The 21,485-nt window shown below is 44.1% G+C and overlaps 4 protein-coding genes across 4 annotated transcripts in view; 1 reads left to right on the plus strand and 3 right to left on the minus strand.

The window, feature by feature from the left end:
• LOC105911901 (BRCA1-associated protein) overlaps positions 1-4,167 on the plus strand; it is a 5,227-nt gene extending 1,060 nt beyond the window's left edge. The window contains exons 2-6 of the mRNA XM_031558539.2: positions 48-186; positions 471-580; positions 1,048-1,137; positions 1,472-1,575; positions 2,076-4,167. Of these exons, the coding sequence (XP_031414399.1) occupies positions 48-186; positions 471-580; positions 1,048-1,137; positions 1,472-1,575; positions 2,076-2,469 (837 nt within the window). The 3' untranslated portion in view covers positions 2,470-4,167. The remainder of the gene's footprint in view (positions 1-47; positions 187-470; positions 581-1,047; positions 1,138-1,471; positions 1,576-2,075) is intronic.
• Positions 4,168-4,363: 196 nt separating this feature from the next.
• Positions 4,364-6,324, minus strand: LOC122128599. Its single transcript, XM_042702908.1, has 3 exons — positions 6,151-6,324; positions 6,039-6,055; positions 4,364-5,956 (listed from the first exon to the last, which is right to left on the minus strand). Exons 1-3 carry the CDS (start codon positions 6,322-6,324, stop codon positions 4,432-4,434), a joined length of 1,716 nt encoding a protein of 571 aa, XP_042558842.1. The 3' UTR covers positions 4,364-4,431.
• A 4,106-nt stretch (positions 6,325-10,430) lies between these two features.
• On the minus strand, positions 10,431-12,372 carry LOC116218210. The gene is made up of 3 exons (XM_031558824.2): positions 12,058-12,372; positions 11,903-11,928; positions 10,431-11,797 (listed from the first exon to the last, which is right to left on the minus strand). Exons 1-3 carry the CDS (start codon positions 12,262-12,264, stop codon positions 10,474-10,476), a joined length of 1,557 nt encoding a protein of 518 aa, XP_031414684.1. The 5' UTR covers positions 12,265-12,372; the 3' UTR covers positions 10,431-10,473.
• A 5,121-nt stretch (positions 12,373-17,493) lies between these two features.
• Positions 17,494-20,705, minus strand: LOC105911758 (zona pellucida sperm-binding protein 3-like). Its single transcript, XM_031558634.2, has 9 exons — positions 19,902-20,705; positions 19,668-19,786; positions 19,337-19,440; positions 18,958-19,135; positions 18,750-18,867; positions 18,255-18,346; positions 18,095-18,177; positions 17,824-17,925; positions 17,494-17,645 (listed from the first exon to the last, which is right to left on the minus strand). Exons 1-9 carry the CDS (start codon positions 20,667-20,669, stop codon positions 17,515-17,517), a joined length of 1,695 nt encoding a protein of 564 aa, XP_031414494.1. The 5' UTR covers positions 20,670-20,705; the 3' UTR covers positions 17,494-17,514.
• Positions 20,706-21,485: the final 780 nt, after the last annotated feature.

Below are 21,485 nucleotides of genomic sequence, written 5' to 3' on the forward strand. Positions count from 1 at the left end.
ATCATATTACGCTACGTCTTTTCTTCTCGTGCCTCTCCCTCTAAAAGAACCTGTGGATCTGCCTGATCTGTGGCCATATTGGGTGTGGCCGGTACGTCAGTCGCCATGCCTACAAGCACTTTGAGGAGACGCAGCACACCTACGCCATGCAGCTGACCAACCACCGCGTCTGGGACTACGCCGGAGGTACATTGCTGCTTCAAACTGAATTTGGATGAAATCAGAAATGACATAACTGAAAGGAAATAAAGCTATGCATTGGCCTTCTGGAGAGCGAGAGAATGATTCAGCTGATTCAGAGAACGATTCAGCTCGTACTTAGAGACCCATTAGTGCGCGTTATAGCGATGGTGGGTGGGGTGAGCAGTTAGACTAACCAATGAAGCTGTAGCCTTTGTAGCAACGTTTGGTCTAATACCTGTGAGTGGTTGCGCTGCTGCTGATGCTGCCTTGTTTTGTGCCTCGACAAGATAATTATGTCCATCGTCTCGTGGCCAGTAAGACCGATGGGAAGATGGTGCAGTACGAATGTGAAGGAGACACGTGCCAGGATGAGAAGATCGATGCTCTGCAGTTAGAGGTAATGTCGGCACACCATAATACGTGTGCGTGTGTTTGCTCTACCACACCTGCCACAACTACGTACATAACTGCACTTGTGACATTGGTTCCTCATTTGTCCGGGGAGCATTTGTTACAGCATAACCACAAGACTGCCTGCCGGTTTGCGACAGCTGTTGATCTACCACATTGATTACAGTGCCTGTAGTGAGAATGCTGTGAATACAACATTTTTGGGTCGTGACTATTAGTAACATTACTATGACTTCAGATTAAAACTAGCTGTAGTTTTGTTAGGCATGCAGTTATTACTGCTTTGACTATAGCAACATCTTATGACTGCATTTATCAGTATACATCAGAATTGCCACGGCAACTCTGCAGCTATGGCTGTGGGGTTCTTAATTGATGTCTTTCTATTCCTGCATGCAAGATTAAGCATGAACTGGAAGTAATTAAATATGCACGCATGATTTCTTCCCACAGTATTCCTACCTGCTGACCAGCCAACTGGAGTCACAACGCATTTACTGGGAAAACAAGATTGTCCATCTTGAAAAAGACACAGCAGAGGAGGTGGGTGTTTCGACATGAAGGCTTTTCTTCCTGTCTTCCAGTTCTCACGCAGGCTATGTTGCCCATTCGTTTGCATTTTGGCCAAACTTCCTTCCTGTGCCAGAGGCAACGTCTGAAGTCCGCTGACTACTTCTGCTTGCCGTTACGGTTCTCATCATAGTACAAGACACAGAGAGAAGTGAGGGTGAAGGTGGCCTACAGTTGCTGGAAAAAACTCAGCTAGCTGCTGAGGAAACCCAGCAGCACTCTGCTAACGGATGTAGCTTATAATACTGTTTCTCGTAATAGTGTTGCAAAAGCTCATGTTCCCATGCACCCATCTGTGTTTCTGCAGATTAACAACATGAAAGCCAAATTCAAGGAGACTATTGAGAGGTGCGACAATTTGGAGCTCAAGCTGAACGAAATATCCAAAGAGAAGCAGTCCATGGAGAAGAAGTACGTACGACTCCCACACTGCATGCTTACATACTAACACAAGTCATCTTACGTACTAAACATTTATTTATTATAGTGTACTAACTGATCTCTCTAACTCATTCTCACAACTTCAGAGCATTGAATAAGTAGCGGTAAGCCAGCCAGTGTGGCATTTCTCAAAAGTGTTACTATGCAACAACCATGAAAGCACAATAGGACAATATTACCATGGTTTAGAAAAGTGTTAAAAATGGAGATCTTTATCATTTAATGATGGTGATTGCTCCACGCTTCTGGGAGTTTCCTCAAGCTTTTCCTCTTCCAACACTCAGCCCCTGCATGTTGTTATTGGCAATAAACGCCCTTGTTATTGTGACACCTACACCCAGTCTCCTGTTTTTGCTCTCACAAATTCTCCGTTTCACTCTCACTGATTCATCTCTTCCTTACTTTTCCTTCCCTCCATTCCCCTTATTCCTCTGCTTTTCTCTCCTTCCTTTCTGTCCCTCTCTTTTCAGGTGCACCCATCTGAACACGCGCCTCTCCAAGCTGACGCAGGAGCTGCGCGAGGAGCAGGAGATGAACCGCTACCTGCGCGCCAACCAGACGGAGCTGCAGGCCCAGCTGCAGGACGAGCAGCGCAAGGCGCACGAGGTGGCCCAGCACAAGGACCTGGCCATCGGCGAGCTCCAGGAGCAGCTGCGCGACGTCATGTTCTACCTGGAGGCGCAGCGGCAGATCGACCACATGCCCGACGAGGCCCGCCAGGAGATCCAGGAGGGTCAGATTAACATTGCCGCCGCCCCGGCGCCACCCGCCCATTCCTCCTCCGGCAGTGGCTCGGCCCCGGGAGGAGGAGGAGGAGGAGGGAAGTTCGGCGGGAGGAAGGGGCGGTCCAAAAGAGGGAAATAAAAGACAGACGGAGAAGGGAAGCTGGTGAGCCTCCCTGAGCCAGTGGGGAGGCTTTAGTTACGATTACACGTGCGCGCACATTCCCCCTGTTGCCATGACAGCACAACAAAGTCAGCCCACTGCACATTTTGTCTCTAGGCTTCTCTTATGCCAATCAGCCCTGTTTTTCTCACACACATCTGCACACGCACACACACACACACACACACACACACACATGCACACTCACTCTCACTCAACCCCCCCTCCACACACACACACACACACACACACACACACTTACACACTGCTACACTACTACACAACATAGGGCTGAAGTTGGTGTGGGACAGAGGGGAGGCGTTGGCCTCGTTACTGGACTCAATAGTGTAGCTCTTGCCTTTAAAGCGGGGCTGTGACATCACACTCAGAAATGTGGTGCCACAGCTGGAATGCACACTTGCACAAAAAGAAAAACACACAGACACAAACACTTGCATAACTGGAGTGCAATTTAGCCATGTTTCTCATTTTTCCAACTCCCCCTGCTAGTTTTTTTGTGATGTGGTGGACAGATTTTGTATTTCTTTCTTGGCTCTGTGTGTTGGCCAGGAGGCAATTGCCAATCGCTGACACACTAGAGGCGAAGGCAAAGCCTTTAGGTGTTGTTTATTTATGTGTGTATTATCTTGTGGAGCCTTTTGTCACGTCCCGCTACTTCAACAGAGCAGCAAACTAGAAGAACGATACAGTGGATCTGGAATGCATGGCTTACCCTTGTCAAAAAAAGCTCTTACTCTGTGGGTATAAAGAGTGTTTAATGATTGATCGTAAAGCAAGGGAATAATTCTTAGCCACTGAATTCTGTCAGATGCAACACAATTCTTAGAACAGTGTTTTCTTCTCGGCCACACTTCAGCATGTTCTCAGGCAACCCACCCATTGTCCGATGTATCATTGTAATAGGACTGTGCTGTGCCGGTAGCGAGCTTGTTGGCTCATGTCCAGGTTCTTCACTGCCTCCAGCGCTGCAGAATCTGTTGGGAGGTGTGTTAAACTAAACAAACAGACAAAAAAACTGGTAAAAAAAAACCTGCCGATAAAACGTGTATCTTCTGCCAGGTGCCTAAACCTTATTAAATTTATTTAATTTGACTCTTCATTAATCTTTTTCTTTGTACACTGAAGTAATGCTATATTTATTCTCTGGAGAGCACACATAGATATGAGTTTAAAAAATTTTGTGAGGGCCAAAACATTTAAGTATTATTTTTTTCTGTAAACAGTGAGTTGTTTAGTTTGTATAATTACTTCTATTGGAAACAGTAGGATCATGTAAGTGCTTTTAATTATGCATTTGACTCAGACTGAGTTTCCTGTCTTCTCATGCACAGACATGTACAGTGTCCCTGGAATGGAAAGGGCTTCACGGGTTTACCCCAAAGCCAGTAGCCTTTTAAACACAAACCCGATCACCAGTCCACTGGTTTAGGATAAAAAAGTACCATGTTAGTATTACCTCAAGATGAAGTACGCTTCCCCCTGACACTCCCAGTGAGCATAAGCACTGGTCACATACTTAACTCAGTTTCCCTGCTCTAAGCTGACAATATAATAAGAAAAACACAAGAAAGAAGAATCTCACCAGTCTCAACTGTACAGGGACCCAGGTGAACTTCATGAACACTTCAGTCTTAAATAAACATTTCAAGAAACCCATATCAGTGGTGTTGCAGTTTCTAAAGTGTTCACTCTTCCGCACAAAATCAGTAATTTCTTAAGAATGTCTTTTTAAGATTCTTCCTAAGCTGTTCAATGCAAAAGCAGGACAACCTTACTAATGAGGTGTAACCTCATTTATTTGTTTATTATTCAAACTATGTGAGACCACAATCCCAGTATGGTTTATTTTTTATTTTCATTTTTTTTTTCAGGAGCACTTGGTGTGGGGAGGTAAGTGGGGTATGCAGAAGACAGGCTTTTTCATGGTGGTGTCCTCGAGAACCAGGAACCAGATGTTCTTCCCTCGTTCTCATTCTGGACACAGAAATGATCTTGGGTTGAGGTGGCAGCCATCTCCTCCAGAGAAAGGGTGTAGGGAGTCTGCTTCCCCTGAAGGTGGTTCTCACGTTTCAGGGTCAAGTTCTGTTCAATCTGAATCAGGCTGAACTGGTTCATAAACATAATGGCTTGTCTTCCTTTAAGAGGGGGCCCTTTCTTCTCTGAGTCAGGCTGAGTTGTCTGTGTCGAGACGATGGCAGAGATGGTCAAGATGTGAGGGTGACGTGACCGGCTGTGGAAGGTGTGACGATTGGCCAGCCTATGTCTTCTCCTGATTTGTGCCTCCAATTGTTTCATATCTCGTTTCGTTTCCAGCCGCATACCCAGGTTACATTCCTTTTTTGTGTGAATTTTTATTCCCAGATGATCATCCTGTCGAGCTCTGTATGGGGCTTCAGGGTTCCTAAGGATCTCTGAGTGCTCCGCCTGCTGGATGATTAGACTGGTGTTGGGCACATCAAGGTCATCGAGGGCCATTGGATACCTGTGATGTAACTTCTTCAGCCGATCACCAGGCTGCAGCTTGCTGACTTCAGCCTTACCCTCACCTTGCGTGGCTCTCCTGTCGCCTGATCTCCCGGACAATCGCAGATGGACAACTTGCTCGCCAGCATACTTGATAACCAGCTTGGGAAAACCCCAAAGTTGTTCGCTCAGCTTACAGCGCAAGTGAAGTTCCAGCTTCTGTAAGAACACCTGTGAGTTTAAGGATACTTTGGCCATTTGAGAGGTTGGCTTGATGGTCACCGGGGGGCCAGCAGATGCAAGAATGGAGGCTACTTTTAGTACCTTTGTTGTGGTCTTCACTATGGATACTTTCTGGGCATATCTCAGCCTTGCAGGAAGCAGCATCACCATTATCTGAACAATTAAAATGGCAAACTGCCAAAGCCTGCGGGGAGATTTTCTCGGGAGTCTGACTTCGTGGCAGGTTGAAGTGTCTCGCCTGGCTACAGTCTCAGCTTGACATGGTGCAATGGGAACTACAGGCCTCTCGGTCGTCTCATTTTTGCCAGATACTGCATCCGGAGGTGATATTCTTGGTGCTAAGTAATATGGCTTCTCATATGAGTGAGTTGACTGGCTACAATGTAGATGCTCCAAGGGCAATGGCATGGGAGAAACGCTTAATTCTTTTGGAAAAGGGTAAGGGCTGGCTTCGTGAAAGCTCGTCCTACTGGTGGTTCTTCGTAGACGGTGTAGATGCTGAGGGCTGTGTCTCCTACTTCTTGAGTGTGTGCTATCACCGCTGCTGTGTGAGCTGGGTCGGCTGCTACATCCTGGCACTGACTGCTCGTTACACGACGAAGACCAATCAGAACCTGACGAGTCTTGCTGGAAGGCACACTTGAGTTGCTCCTCATACCTTTCTAGTTGGTGTTTGATACTGTTGTAGAAATTGAGAATGAGGTATATGCCACTCATGTAGTCATAATTTCTCTGCTGCCTGAATAGAGAAATAATTATTTACAACAACAGCACTGATTGGACTAAGATAAACATGTGTTTAACTTAAAGAGGGAATTTACCTGAGGGACTCTCCATCCTGTAAGAGGAAAACAACAGGTAATGAGCTTGTGTAGAAAATCAAAACCAACCTACATTTATTCAAATAAGAGGCAGGTCAAATCTTATGCCTACCTTACTCAAGATGCCCCAGGACCAAATGAGTCTCCAGAGTATACAACAGAAGAGAATAGCTATCATACAACTGACATTATCATATGGTATTAATCCAAACCCCTCACTTGCAAATAATTCAGGCAGTGGCCTTAAAGGCTTGGGAACACGAAATCTAAAATTTGCGGTTAACATTTACGAGTATCCACCCTATGTGGTGGCCGGGTCGGTCAAACGCAATTCATAACTGATCCTGAAAACAGAACCAAACGCTACTAGGAATAAACCTCAACTGGCGTAAATGACTTGCCTTGGCTCATTTGACGCTTCTTGTTTATGACGCAGTATCAAAACCTAGTGATAGACGCGAGGGTAATCAGAACGTTCTAAACGCCCCAACAGATAGATTTTGCCACTTTGCTACCCCTTCAGTTAGGTTTCAGCAAAAATCCTCTGTGCTGTTCCTGAACAGTCTCTGGTTTCTGTAAGGACAACAGAAAGTGTAGTCCTGCCATCCCATTTGTGTATGAAATAGCTTATATCATTCTGTTCTCATTCTCTTTCTGCTTGTTGTTGCTAGCTGACCAGTGTGTCTTAATTGAGCTGCTAAGATACGCTAACTTCAGATGGCTTTTTGTGGCTTCAAATGGCCTAATAAACGCCCCTACTCCGTCTGACAGGCTGGGACAAAGTTTCTATTTCAAGGCCCCCGCTGTCCATGGAGTTCCCTTAACCAAAACAGCCAACTACCGTGACAGATCTGCTGATCGCTCTCAGACGTCCTATCGTACATGACACTGACGTTATTAAGAGGGAAACCCACATAGTACTATCGTCTTGCATAACTTGTTGCAATTGTCTAAATCAGTCTTATGGTGCAAAAGCAATGCATCTTGCAGGATAAATAGGCCATAAAGTTATATTTCATGATCCATTTACATTATCGTTTATTGTGATGTAGCATAGGCTACTCGCAAAAAACAGGACTTCAAACTGTGGTTTTTGATGCTAATACTGTTATACTTATTCAAAATATTGCCATCATTTTTACTTCTTCATTGGCCCAGTTTTATTCAAAATATCCCAAGAAAATGTATGTACGCATTCAATTAGGAAAATTTAGCTTAAGATATAAGCCTATAATTACCTTAATAACAAAAACAAAACAAAAATAAAACCAATATATATGCTGACACAGGTGCTTTCATGACTTTCAATGCAAGTGTTTATTTAGTTATTGTAATATTTATCTAGTTTATTCTAACCATTTTTTCTAGAGAGAGGGTGTAATGTGTTGACTTCCCCTGCTGGTTTTCGGTGTGCTTAAGTTTCAGGTTGAGTTCTATGTGGCTCAGGTCTTCCTCACTCATAAATGGTAGAGTCTTTCTTCTCAAGAGATGGACTCTATGTCTTAGCCTGCAGGGGGAGCTCTGCTGTGTCAAAGCTGGATGGGTCTTTTGCTGTTTAGCAATGTAGGGCGCTGTGTGGTATGACTGAAGCACCTTTCCTGGAATTCTGGAGAGTTTTACCTCCAAGCATTTCCTGCTGAGTTTGTTCTTGAGCCTCATCTCGACTGATGTCACTTCCTCCAACATACCATCCAGAACAATGGATGGAGTGGCTGCTCTCATGAGGATTTCGGGGTGTTCTGCAAGCTGTTTGTTACAAATCAGCACACCCATCTCCTTCCTGGAGGGCTTTGACAGGTTCTGTAATTTCTCAGTGACTTCAGTTCTCCTTTTCAAGCACAGGCCTTGTGCCTTTAAGAGCTGATTCATAACAGCATTGCGCACAGACCTGCCATTACCGGCATTCAGTGGGACCACATGGTCTCCCACATATTTGATGACCTGATTGGGAAATCCCCACAGGCGCTGACTTGTCTTACGGCGCACATGAGCCTCCAGCCTCTGCCGGACCATGTCAGGGATGAAGGACGGTCTGATGACTTGGGAGAACATCAGGAAGGGTTTCGGGTTGGAGTTTGCTGCCTCACTCTTTGACCGTGTGAGGAAACAAGGAAGCCTGGTGGCTGTTCTCACAGTCTTGGTTTTGACTCTGAGAGAAGTTGGCGTTTGTGTTTTAAGCCTTGCTGGCAGCAGCATCCTCACAATTTGGATCATCAAGAAGGCCAGTCTCCAGCGCTTGTGGGCAACTTTGTTTTTGATGCGTCTCTCACAATGTGACAGACTGACTGTCTTGGGTCCCTGCGATTGTTCTTGGTTGGCCTGGTTAAAAGTAGATGTTGTCGAAGGCTCCATATCATCCATGGGCTCACTGCATGGCAGGCGATCCAACGGTAGCTGCGTCCAAAGAGAGATCTTTAGTTGACCTGAGCCATGACTTGTGGTGACACTCAGGTCTCCATCCTCCCTGCTTTTGGTGTTGCCATCTCTACAGGAAGTGGCCTGCTCATGGCAAGACCCAGCACAGGTGATGTCTGAAGAATCCTCAGAGGAGCCATCAGCCTCCAGTAAATTTTCTATCCGACTCAGGTGAGAGAGGAAGAGCCCGAGGGTGCATTCACTACTGTCCATAAAACTGCATTCAGCCCATTTGTTGAGTGAATCGCTGTACAAATAAACAAATGCGTTCCATATTAATGACTTAAAAGGAAGCAATTTCATTTCATTTAAAAACTGAAATTACTTGTGCGTTTAAACAATAAATACTCACAAGACCATGTCATTAAAGGTGTCATCCTGTATAAATAAAATAACATTATATAACATAAGAAATGACATTGTGGTGAGTTCTTTTCACAAATGTCCAAGGTTCATTTAAGTAGAGGTCATGCAGTAGTTGGAACCAAAATTTCAGAAGTGATCTTACCTTTAAAAACACTGATAAATAATTTGTACTAAGGTGCAAAATAATGTATATGAGTAGAAGAAGGAGAGTGCCCAAATGATTTTCAAGGGCCTGGACAGCAACATCTATAGCAGACAGCGCAGGGGGCTCAGGATCAAGGAAGTAAAAAAGATTTAAGTTGAACATGGCTCCAAGCCAGTTAAAAATAGCCACGGGCCAGCCGAACATGCCTGGAACCCCACCGAACCCCTCCTGCCTACCAGCAGATTTTCGACACAACCGTCAGTTTTGAGCGATATTCACTTTTAGCTGATAAATCTCAGAGCGCCCGCTGAAAAGTTTGGTGAAAGCCTCGACTGACGATCATAGACATGTGGATCAAATATAATCTTAAAGCCTTTATGACGACAACATTACATCTAAAGTCGCCAACTACGTCATACCAATGCAGAGTCTCCAAATCGTCAAAAATAACCGTTTAGTACTACTAAAATGACCTACTGTCCATAGCCTACTAGGCTACTACTACTACTACTACTAATATAGCGAATGGTTTCAGACAATAAATAAAGGCAGGCTTGAAATAAAGGCAGATTTGCCTTAGATAACACTACCAATGTCACACATTTGTGACTTGTTCGAGTCAGTAGTGATAATGAGATTAATGAATAGTGTAATGATACATTTAGTGTCACATAGCCCTACAGTAAATTAATCTATGGATGATGACATAAATAGATTCTTCATAAATCGTGCGTTGTTGCGTACCTGCTCTTTTCTATTTTGAACTGCAGAGGACAGTATTGCTCTTCTGTACGTTTGACCACACAGTGGGTTGACTGCTTATCCTACGTTTTAAACCCAGCGTTAGCAGACTTTGCAGGTCTGTAAGCTGCATTTATTTATGTGAAGTGTGAACCCTTAGTCTGCTTAAGCAGACGTAGCCTACAATGTTTTGTTGTGGGTGTTGGGTCATATGCTCACCCATGGAGCACTAAAAGTAATATTGCTGAATGTCACGCATGAGTGTGAAGAGACGTTGACATATTTGTACAGTAGCCTATAGATCGTTCATGAGTTAACGGTAAATCCTGTTTTCATACCTGAAGCGAGCAGGAAGACTGTTTTATAGGCTGGTGACAGATAGACAGGAAGCTTCTCTTCTCTCTGTAGATTTAACCCCAAAACAGACTCACTTCATTTAAGCTACGCTCAAAGACCTGGTTACGATCCCACTTGATAGACCAGGATATCATAGATCCCATATGGGATTCAGCGTCATAATTAATAAATAATCTAATCATGTACAATGATTAATTTATAAAACTACAAATCATAAACTACAATTTAAAAATGTACTGTGAAATGTAAAGATTTAGCTTAAGATATAAGCCTAAGAAAACCTTAATAACAAAAAACAAAACCTAGGCCTATATGTATGTAGCCTATATATATATATATATATATATATGCTGACACAGGTGCTTTCATAATTTTCAATGCAAATGTTTATTTAGTTATTGTAATATTTATCTAGTTTATTCTAACCATTTTTTCTAGAGAGAGGGTGTAATGTGTTGACTTCCCCTGCTGGTTTTCGGTGTGCTTAAATTTCAGGTTGAGTTCTATGTGGCTCAGGTCTTCCTGACTCATAAATGGTAGAGTCTTTCTTCTCAAGAGATGGACTCTATGTCTTAGCCTGCAGGGGGAGCTCTGCTGTGTCAAAGCTGGACGGGTCTTATGCTGTCTAGTAATGTATGCCGCTGTGTGGTATGACTGAAGCACCTTTCCTGGAATTCTGGAGAGTTTTACCTCCAAGAATTTCCTCCTGAGTTTGTTCTTGAGCCTCGTCTTGACTGATGTCACTTCCTCCAACATACCATCCAGAACAATGGATGGAGTGGTTGCTCTCATGAGGATTTCGGGGTGTTCTGCAAGCTGTTTGTTACAAATCAGCACACCCATCTCCTTCCTGGAGGGCTTTGACAGGTTCTGTAATTTCTCAGTGACTTCAATTCTCCTTTTCAAGCACAGGCCGATTTCTGCCTTGAAGAGCTGATTCATAACAGCATTGCGCACAGACCTACCATTACTGGCACTCAGTAGGACCACATGGTCTCCCACATATTTGATGACCAGATTGGGAAAGCCCCACAGGCGCTGACTTGTCTTACGGCGCACATGAGCCTCCAGCCTCTGCCGGACCATGTCAGGGATGAAGGACGGTCTGATGACTTGGGAGAACATCAGGATGGGTGTCGGGTTGGAGTTTTCTGCCTCACTCTTTGACCGTGTGAGGAAACAAGGAAGCCTGGTGGCTGTTCTCACAGTCTTGGTTTTGACTCTGAGAGAAGTTGGCGTTTGTGTTTTAAGCCTTGCTGGCAGCAGCATCCTCACAATTTTGATCATCAAGAAGCCCAGTCTCCAGCGCTTGTGCGCAACTTTGTTTTTGATGCGTCTCTCACAATGTGACAGACTGACTGTCTTGGGTCCCTGCGATTGTTCTTGGTTGGCCTGGTTAAAAGTAGATGTTGCCGAAGGCTCCATATCATCCATGGGCTCACTGCATGGCAGGCGATCCAACGGTAGCTGCGCCCAAAGAGAGATCTTTGGTTGACCTGAGCCATGACTTGTGGTGACACTCAGGTCTCCATCCTCCCTGCTTTTGGTGTTGCCACCTCTACAGGCAGTGGCCTGCTCATGGCAAGACCCAGCACAGGTGATGTCTGAAGAATCCTCAGAGGAGCCATCAGCCTCCAGTACATTTTCTATCCGACTCAGATGAGAGAGGGAGAGCCTGAGGGTGCATTCACTACTGTCCATAAAACTGCATTCAGCCCATTTGTTGAGTGAATCGCTGTACAAATAAACAAATGCGTTCCATATTAATGACTTAAAAGGAAGCAATTTCATTTCATTTAAAAACTGAAATTACTTGTGCGTTTAAACAATAAATACTCACAAGACCATGTCATCAAAGGTGTCATCCTGTATAAATAAAATAACATTATATAACATAAGAAATTACATTGTGGTGAGTTCTTTTCACAAATGTCCAAGGTTAATTTAAGTAGAGGTCATGCCAGGTTGGAACCAACATTTCTGAAGTGATCTTACCTTTAAAAACAATGATAAATAATTTGTACTAAGGTGCCAAATAATGTATATGAGTAGAAGAAGGAGAGGGCCCATATGATTTCCAAGGGCCTGGACAGCAACATCTATAGCAGACAGCGCAGGGGGCTCAGGATCAAGGAAGTAAAAAAGATTTAAGTTGAACATGGCTCCAAGCCAGTTAAAAATAGCCACGGGCCAGCCGAACATGCCTGGAACCCCACCGAACCCCTCCTGCCTACCAGCAGATTTTCGACACAACCGTCAGTTTTGAGCGATATTCACTTTTAGCTGATAAATCTCAGAGCGCCCGCTGAACAGTTTGCTGAAAGCCTCGACTGATGATCATAGACATGCGCATCGAATATAATCGTAAAGCCTTTATGACGACAACATTACATCTAAAGTCGCCAACTACGTCATACCAATGCAGAGTCTCCAAATCGTCAAAAATAACCGTTTAGTACTAAAATGACCTACTGTCCATAGCCTACTAGGCTACTACTACTACTACTACTAATATAGCGAATGGTTTCAGACAATAAATAAAGGCAGGCTTGAAATAAAGGCAGACTTGCCTTAGATAACACTACCAATGTCACACATTTGTGACTTGTTCGAGTCAGTAGTGATAATGAGATTAATGAATAGTGTAATGATACATTTAGTGTCACATAGCCCTACAGTAAATTAATCTATGGATGACATAAATAGATTCTTCATAAATCGTTCGTTGTTGCGTACCTGCTCTTTTCTATTTTGAACTGCAGAGGACAGTATTGCTCTTCTGTACGTTTGACCACACAGTGGGTTGACTGCTTATCCTACGTTTTAAACCCGGTCAGCGTTAGCAGACTTTGCAGGTCTGTAAACTGCATTTATTTACGTGAAGTGTGAACCCTTGGTCTGCTTAAGCAGACGTAGCCTACAATGTTTTGTTGTGGGTGTTGGGTCATATTCTCACCCATAGAGCACTAACAGTAATATTGCTGAATGTCACGCATGAGTGTGAAGAGACATTGATAGATTTGTACAGTATAGACCGTTCATGAGTTAACGGTAAATCCTGTTTTCATACCTGAAGCGAGCAGGAAGCCTGTTTTATAGGCTGGTGACAGATAGACAGGAAGCCTCTCTTCTCTCTGTAGATGTAACCCCAAAACAGACTCACTTCATTTGAGCTACGCTCAAAGACCTGGTTACGATCCCACTTGATAGACCAGGATATCATAGATCCCATATGGGATTCGGTGTCGCCACAGCGGAATGAAAGAAAGGTGCTGACAGCTTTCACTGCTGACGAGTCCAAAGGGAGCAGTTGTCTCGTCGCGTTTTGAATGCAGAATAGCCTTTATTTTTTCAGGCAGTACTTTTTGGCAGCATTAGTGTAGAGATGAATGCATTTTAATGCCGTGCTGATGTAGCGTCAACATGCCAGTCAGGATTTCAGGTCACGCTCTGCAGGACATGGACAAACACAGCTCTGAATGCAAACATTAATGGGGGCGCAGACACATTTTGGGGCCCCCATGGGATACAGAGCCCTACATTTCCTAGATCCTGTTTCCAAGTTAGGGTGCTAATTTTGACACTCCCAAAAGCCCCCCACACACACACACACACACACACACACACACACACACACACACACACACACACACACACACACACACACACACAGAGAGAGAGAGAGATAGGCGCAAGCACAAGTCACCTGGAAGGCATGTGGTAGAGAATCAAACTCCTAGAGCAAACACATCATGTTTTATGCAAAGACCTTTATGCCCCCGTATATAAACTGAAATTAAATATTGTGCAGTTACAGTGTGACTTTTTGTAGGACATTTGCCATGGTAAAACTCTGTGTTACACTGGCAGATTAAGTTAGATGCTTTCAACAAAATATGCCTTCAGCCTCTCGGATCTGAGCCCACTCTGTAGTATTCAACTTCGAGTGAACCATTCTGTTAACAGTGGGACACACATTGGGACTGTCGAAATAGTTTGCAAACCCTCTAAGTTTGAAGTCCAAAGCTCTGCTAAAGCCTCATTTAACATGGAGCAAACGCTGCTTTTCTTTTGTAATGTTTTTGAGGTTCTTGCCTAACCAGCCCCAGGCACGATGCCAGGTTTGCTTAGAAACCAAAATCGCTTTCTGTGGAAGAGCAAGAAAGGGAGAACGAAAGAAAAGCCTACATTAAACAGCATATGGTATCTATGTCAACCATCACTGTGTACACAGTTCCTAGGGTTCGTGGTTTATTTGTGAGGAATCTCTTTCATTTAGATAACTGATTTCAGAGCAGGTCTTGTTGACTTGGCCTGGAACGAAAACCTGGGAATCAAGAAAACATCTGTACAACAGTATCTTTACCTTAGGTCCAGTGTTTGTTGGCACATATTTCATGTTTATATTATTTTTTGCAGTGGTGAGCTGGGTGAGATGCATGTTTTTTTGGTATATGTGTGATTCCAAGCAATTTCAATAGATAATATAATGCATGTATAATACAGAAATATAAACTAGTTTTTGAGATAAATACTAAAACCATTTTTTTTCCTATTGACTGTGATAGGCCTGTGTGTGTGTGTGTGTGTGTGTGTGTGTGTGTGTGTGTGTGTGTGTGTGTGTGTGTGTGTGTGTGTGTCCACTGTGTCCTTGTGTGGTCGTGAGTGTGTACGCTCTGCGTGAGGTGATCAATGGGTCTTGTTTTCTGGGTCAAAAGTCAGTCTGCACGCCTCTTCCTGTGTCCCTCAGGAAGAAGATTGGGCCCTTTAATCAGGAAGTGACCAGACACCAGACCAGTGGAAAGACTGATAGCCAGACATACCAAAGAGGAAATCCCTTTCTCACACAAACAGCCTCTTGCTGACTCTTCATTGATCCTTTTTATTGATGCATTATTGGACATTTTGATTATTTTAACATGATGAAAACCTCTGATAAGAACTGGCACTGTCTATTCCCAGAAGCATTTGATGGTTAGATGACAAACTAATGAGATCATCCCTGTCAACATTAACAAGCATATATTGTATTATATTGTTTTCTTTCTTTCTAAGCAAATTGTCCGGGGCATCATTTCCTCAAACCATTAACATATTTTTGCCTCATTGAGAGTAGTCGGTGATCACTCATAATCTATGTGTTATTAATAGAATAAATCAGACTGGTCCAGACTCTCTGAAAGCCATTAAGGAGGTTAAGAGGGATTTAATTGTTTCCTGAGTGTCTGGAACTAAGGGCTGCACGACTAGAGTAATTAAATCACTTCCTTTATTATCAAGCTTTTTTTTGTCAACCAGGATCTTAATTAACGGGGTAATTAGGAGTTCTGACAGGAGTCGTCTCCATCTTTGACAGGGGGCATTCAGTCTCCCAAAGCCACTTCTCTCTGTGTTCTCCTTTATCCTTTGTGTGGAGGAGAACGGAACTCGAAGCCGTGCAACTACTAACAGCAACAGATGAACGTTAAGTTGGCAAAGGGAAATGTATCGTCACTCAGCACAGCAGACCTGTGTCGTTTCATTTTCTGTAAAGCATTCTTGCTTTACAGCCCCCCGAAATCAGAAGCAGGAAATAAAAAGTGCCACTCAATCCCCTTTCTGGAGTTAGAGCCTGGATTAGTCGGGATGGAGGTTTGGGGTACTTCACTACACATCAAACGGACAGCATTGAAATAAAGGAGAGGAAGTATCCCCGGCCCGCAGACCTGGCCTCTTAACCATGTGTCAGGGCTGGCCTGAGAGCACTTGGCAAAATTGCAACCGTCTGTCTGAGGGTGAGCCTTGATCTCATATGTCCTCCTTCGTTCGACAAGCTTTGAAGTTCATAGTGGAGGCAAATCATGACCCCCCTCTGCGTTAAATCCAAGCTCTTGCATTACCTTGGATGTGCTCATGAGATGGATGAGTGTTTTATTTTAAGAGGCTGGTAACAATAGACACCCCTCTCACCTTTGTTATACACATAATTTGATTGATGTGCAAAAATCTTTTGAGAGTGATTCATTTTTTTCATGCATAACTTTTGTTTTTAGTTTGAGCCAGAAAGTTTGGTAAGAAAAGTTCTTCTGAGGTCTGGTCCAAGTGTGTGTGGATGCAGAGTCCAGAACCAATGGCGGAATCTGAATGTAAAGCATATATTTACACAGAGTTTGAGCCTGTAAATGTGGGAGCCTGAGAGATGCAGGAACACGAGGGGGAAGTGCTATGGGTGAGAGAAGGTGTTATTGCAGCGCCGTGTTGAATTATACATCGCCCCGGATTGTTTATTGTCTTTCTTCCAGGTGTTATTTCAGCCAGAGAAAACAAAGCATGAATCTCAGTTCAGATCTGCGCTTGTGTAACTTCCCCTATGCACCCTCAGCCAATTCAAACAGCCCCTTTGCCCTGAGATAGAGATGCCGATAGCCACTTCGCAGAGAACATGTATGGCAGTATTCTTGGGTTTGCTAAACACCCAGTAAAATGAGCCGTACTTATTCGGACCATCACTGAACACTGTTCCCTGAGCCAGAGACAAACAAGTATGTGAAACACAAGCAGGGCATTTCCAGCATCAAGTCCCTTATTTTCCCAGCATTTCCATCTCCATTACGGCACACAAAAAGCCTGAGCCTTGACCTCCACACGGTTCTCACACTGCTCTCTTTAATTCAGCATTCTCTCCATCTCAGGGTACGGAAAAAAAGAGAAGGGGAAAAAAAATAATAAAAAACCCCAAACAACTCTGGATTTGAAATTCAGGAGGGGTGGTGTGGCGATGTGGTGGAACACTGGAGCGCCATTAAACATGTGTTTCGTGACCCCGGCGGGTTGGTGCTGGCTGCTCGTAGTGCCGAGTGCTGCCAAGCGGAGCAGCATCCAGCCTATTAAACAGCAGTGTCGCTCTCTCCATGAATGAAGCACCGCTGGTGTCGTTTTTATGGCCTTTTTAATTACATCTATTTTTCTTCCCTGGTTCGTGTATTGCTGCTCGTCATGCTTTTGGTATCACAGAGGAGGCACTATCTGTTATGGCTCAGAGCCACGCTACAAGCAGTAAAATGTGTTTTTATATTGTCCTCCTTTATAGTTCAGGAAAGCTCTTCATTTACAGCTTCAGAGTTCATGGGCAGTGAGAACCATGCTTTAGGGCAGGTGCTGTTCCATATTTTCAATCAAGGCTCCTGCTGTTGGAAAGCCCTGTCTGTGGGTCTACCCCCAAGATGAATTACAGATGGGTTTGTACACAGTGTACACAATGTAGCATGAGATCCATCCAACCGTGTGGATGTAATAGCCATGTTGAACCCCATTACATGTAGAAGATTTTTTTTTTTTTTTAAATTAATTAATGTTTGTAGCCTTTAACCGTCTCAAAAAACATGAAACTGTAGGGATGACCAAGCATAGTAATCAACCAATGCAGAAGAAAAATGAGTCGCCGAACCAAAATGGATGACTAAAATGTTTTTATTAGGTGCGGACACATGATGGGATGGTGGGTTTGTGAAGTCTCCTATACAGCATGGATCCCAGTGCCATTAGGCACACAACCACAGCTGCCGCAACGACCCCACCCAACACCACAACCTCAATGGAAACATCTAGAAAGGACATTGGCATAATGATATGAAACATTGTAGTACTACCATTTCAACAGGCCAAGACCATGTTCACCCCTAAAACCCAAATACATAGGACCTTTACTGATCTTAAACCCCAAATACATAGAACCTTTACTGATCTTAAAACCCAAATACATAGGACCTTTACTGATCTTACTTGGTGATTCCTGGATCTCAGGAGACGCCTCCATCCTCTCCAGCACAGGTCTGTCCTGGACAGTGATGGGGCCAAGCACAGCTTTGCCTTGAAATGTTAAACCTGCAGATTAAGAAGGGGAGCATTTGCGTCTGGTGTTCCGGCACTGTGGACGCTGACTTAGCTTTATTCTTTTTTTTAAAGTGTTAACACGCTTTACACATCATCTGTTTGTACAACTGTTGGTGGTTGTTAGCGTAGCAACAACAAAAGGAGGAGCAGGACATGATACCATCAAGACTTCTGACTTTTCTCCCGCCACAGCTGGAGTCACAGCAGCCACACACCTCGTCCCTGCCATCAGCAGACATCCACCTGCGAGAAAACAGACATCAGGATATGACGGTTGGTAGAAGCCAAGAAGTTAATCTGTAGGATGTTGTCTGACAAACCTGCTCCTTTCAGCTGAATATGAACAGCCTTTGTGCACGGAGTCGATTGGCGTGGACGCAAAGGTTGCCTTCAGATGGCAGGTAATGTAGATCTGCAGTCAAAAATGACACAAATGTTAGACAACCTTTTTTTCCAAACATTACTTAAAAATGACAGTTATTTATTTCCTTGATTTTAGATTCCAACAACAGGATGATCGTTCTCTTTCCATTACTGAAAGTGAACTAAACCTCTGACTCCTCTGTGCTCTATTAAATTGGCTTTCATTTTAGTCGGTGTTGGTTTGAGATGGAAGAGGATAAGAGGGTGGGTATAGCTATTTTAATGGTCAGTTATGTGATATCAACTACCCATGACCCCTACCTGAACCCTGGGCTTAGATCTGAGCCTGTATAAATTCTACAGTGTCAACAGCATAAGCTGATTGTTCATCATGAAAATCAAAATGAAGTCAGACCCATGTTCCACCATTTTACCAATCACCTTTCACTTACAGAACCTGTATCTTGCTGATGGAACCTAAAAGTTCCCAGTTGGAATTGCAGCTTGTTGTCCTGAACCCGTGGCATAAACTGAGAGTTAGATTGGGTCTGCCGGGCGTCAGTGAAGCATCTGCGGAAAGCAATATCATATTTGAGTTTCACAGTTTATGGATTTCTTTTATATAACCATTTGAGGGCGGCCAGCCAAACTTATACAGACCCATAGTTCTCTATAAATGAGTATCTTGGGACAGCATTCATATCGGGGCCTGTAGTGGCCACACAGCTGTCCACAAACACTCGTAGCGGCTCATGCTGAGCCTGTAGAACAGACGCTTCCACATTCATGACGCCACCCAGGAAGTAGGTACTGGAGGGCCTCTCAGATTGCCAGTCATCTGCAGAGAACATTGTACATCCATTATTTAAAAATGCCCCAACCAATTTGTTGGAAGGAATGTAAATGTCAATAACACAAAACATTTTTTTTTTTTTTTTGAGTTTTGGCCAGGACTTTTTTTTAATGCAAAACAGAGCAAAAAGAGCTGTAGTTCAATGGCTGCATTTGAAAGCAGCGAGGAGCGGACTACTTTCCATACCAGTCATTAGATGAAGAGAGAAGATCAAAACCTCCTCTGTCTCTTTGGTGGAGGCATAGGGCACCCATGTGGGCTTCAAAGCACTGCTGCTAACATTGTGTTTCCTGCAGGCACAGTACATACCTGTATCAGAGTTTGTCTGCAGGCGCAATGCATACACAGTTCATGTGTGTGTGCTTTTCCACAGGCATAACCCATGCTTAGAAATATGCATACACAAACTGGTGTGCTTAGGGCCGAGGACTATAACCCCAGACAGCAAAGTGTTTCACCTGTTCCAGGACTAACAATATGAAGATACTGACGGCACTGCAGTTAAACGCTCTCTTACCTGGGATAGATACACTCCACAGCAACCGTCGCCTCGTTGGTCCTGACAATAGGAGTATCCAATAGTGGACTTGGATTGTAGATCAGAGTGAACTTATAAGTGAGTTTATCCTCAGTTATCTGTAGATAGAGTCATTCATTTGACTTAGGCAATATACAGGTATGAGATTGCAATACAGCCTGTAACATAACATTGTCATTCTCACACATTGTGTCAGCAGTGGAAACATCTCACCGTAATTTCGCTGCCACATCCTTGGAGCTCCGACTCGAAGACCAGGACCTGATCGTCTAAGCCCACCGCCTGGCAGCCTCCCATCGTAAGGTCAGCTGGCTTGATGAACTGACCATTTCCTAGAAGGTCTTGGTACACTTGAACTTGAACTGACGACTCCCTGCACTCCACCCAAACGGTCTGGGCTGGTTCAGGCTGCCTGAGCTCAAAGCTTGGGGCCTTTTTAGATGCTACAGTCACTGGGTTCAACACCGGGCCTGGCAAAGGATTCTTGAAGCCCAATGACTGAAGGTTTTGGTTTGTGTCCAGCATCTCTCTTTTCACCCAGTCTAAAGAAGGTTCTTTGGCTGGCTCCTGGGGCCTAGAACGTTCTCTGGGTTGACCTGGCTTGTATGGTTCTAAAGGTCCTTGCGCTACAACTGGCTGCTTGGGTTCTAGAGTCTTTGAGCCTTGAGCTATTCTCATTGGATTTGGTCGGTACCGAAGTGGTTGACGTCCTCTGGGTTGAAATTGCGCAGGCTTGGCAGAGTCCACCAGCGCCAGATCTGGATCCAGCTGGTGAGGTTCAGGTGTCACTACAGAGATATTCTGAGCAGGTCTGCTGAGTTCCAACTGATTAGTCTCTAATATGGCTTGGCTCAGGTCGGACAGTGAGGAAGGTTTATTGAGTCCTCTAAACAGCATGGGCATGTTCCACTGCTGCGCATCGCAAAATAATCCAAGAAAAACGAACACCACGCACGCGGTACGAAGAGTCTGCTTAGTCATGATTGATTTGGGAAGAGTGTCTCCGTGGAAGCGAACCCTCTTGTATTCTCATGGCCCTCTTCCTTAATTGATCCACACCACTCCGGGCCCCTCCCACACCATCAGCCCAATTATGACACACCTGTGTCAGCTCAACCCGCTGAGCTTCTCGTTCTAACCAGAGGAGACATACTCCCCTAGTGGGGTTGAATGGAAATGCACGAGGCTGAAGATGATCTGTTATCTGTTCTAGCTGTTATTTCAACTGATTGTTTTCACTGGGATGTTTTAGCTTTTTCATTTCAGCATCATTGACGTTTATTTTCTCATATTGTGTTTTCCTTCGCTGCCCCACAGGTGTTCAAGCCGCCCCCTCTGTGTTTATTTTCTCCATGCCCTTTGACCTCTGCTTCCAGACACATATATCCTCTGCATTCTTTTGTTTTGTTTTTGTGGCTTTTCATCAAACTTTGCTTAGTTTTCTGATTAAAGGAAAACAGAATGTCACAGAGATCACAAGACAAATATAAGATATGATCTTAATCCACACAGAATTGTTCACTGCACATTCACACATATCACATCTCTCTTTTTTTACTGTTTACATTTCAGAAAGTCACAGTTACTGACATGCACAAGACCTCAGAGACAGAAAGACAAACAAGATAAAATCTCAGTTTTTCTCCCCCACCAAGAGGAAAGCCCGCACACACACGCACACACACACACGCACGCACGCACGCACGCACGCACGCACGCACGCACGCACGCACGCACACACACACATACATACATCTTTTGTTCCCGTCTTACAATGTTACCGTACCAAATGTTTTA

Source organism: Clupea harengus, chromosome 21 (genome assembly GCF_900700415.2).
Source record: "Clupea harengus chromosome 21, Ch_v2.0.2, whole genome shotgun sequence".
Taxonomy (NCBI): Eukaryota; Metazoa; Chordata; class Actinopteri; order Clupeiformes; family Clupeidae; genus Clupea; species Clupea harengus.

Bases quoted from the DNA above. Each gene is read 5' to 3' on its own strand.
- LOC116218210 (XM_031558824.2), bottom strand. From the start codon at position 12,264: ATGTTCGGCTGGCCCGTGGCTATTTTTAACTGGCTTGGAGCCATGTTC. The intron at 11,929-12,057 runs GTAAGATCACTT...TTATTTATACAG, and splicing joins ATTTATCATTGTTTTTAAAG to GATGACACCTTTGATGACAT. The intron at 11,798-11,902 runs GTGAGTATTTAT...TTATTTGTACAG, and splicing joins ACCTTTGATGACATGGTCTT to CGATTCACTCAACAAATGGG.
- LOC122128599 (XM_042702908.1), bottom strand. From the start codon at position 6,324: ATGTTAACCGCAAATTTTAGATTTCGTGTTCCCAAGCCTTTAAGGCCA.
- LOC105911758 (XM_031558634.2), bottom strand. From the start codon at position 20,669: ATGACTAAGCAGACTCTTCGTACCGCGTGCGTGGTGTTCGTTTTTCTT. The intron at 19,787-19,901 runs GTGAGATGTTTC...CTCTATCTACAG, and splicing joins GATGTGGCAGCGAAATTACG to ATAACTGAGGATAAACTCAC. The intron at 17,926-18,094 runs GTATCATGTCCT...CTTAATCTGCAG, and splicing joins AAAAGTCAGAAGTCTTGATG to GTTTAACATTTCAAGGCAAA.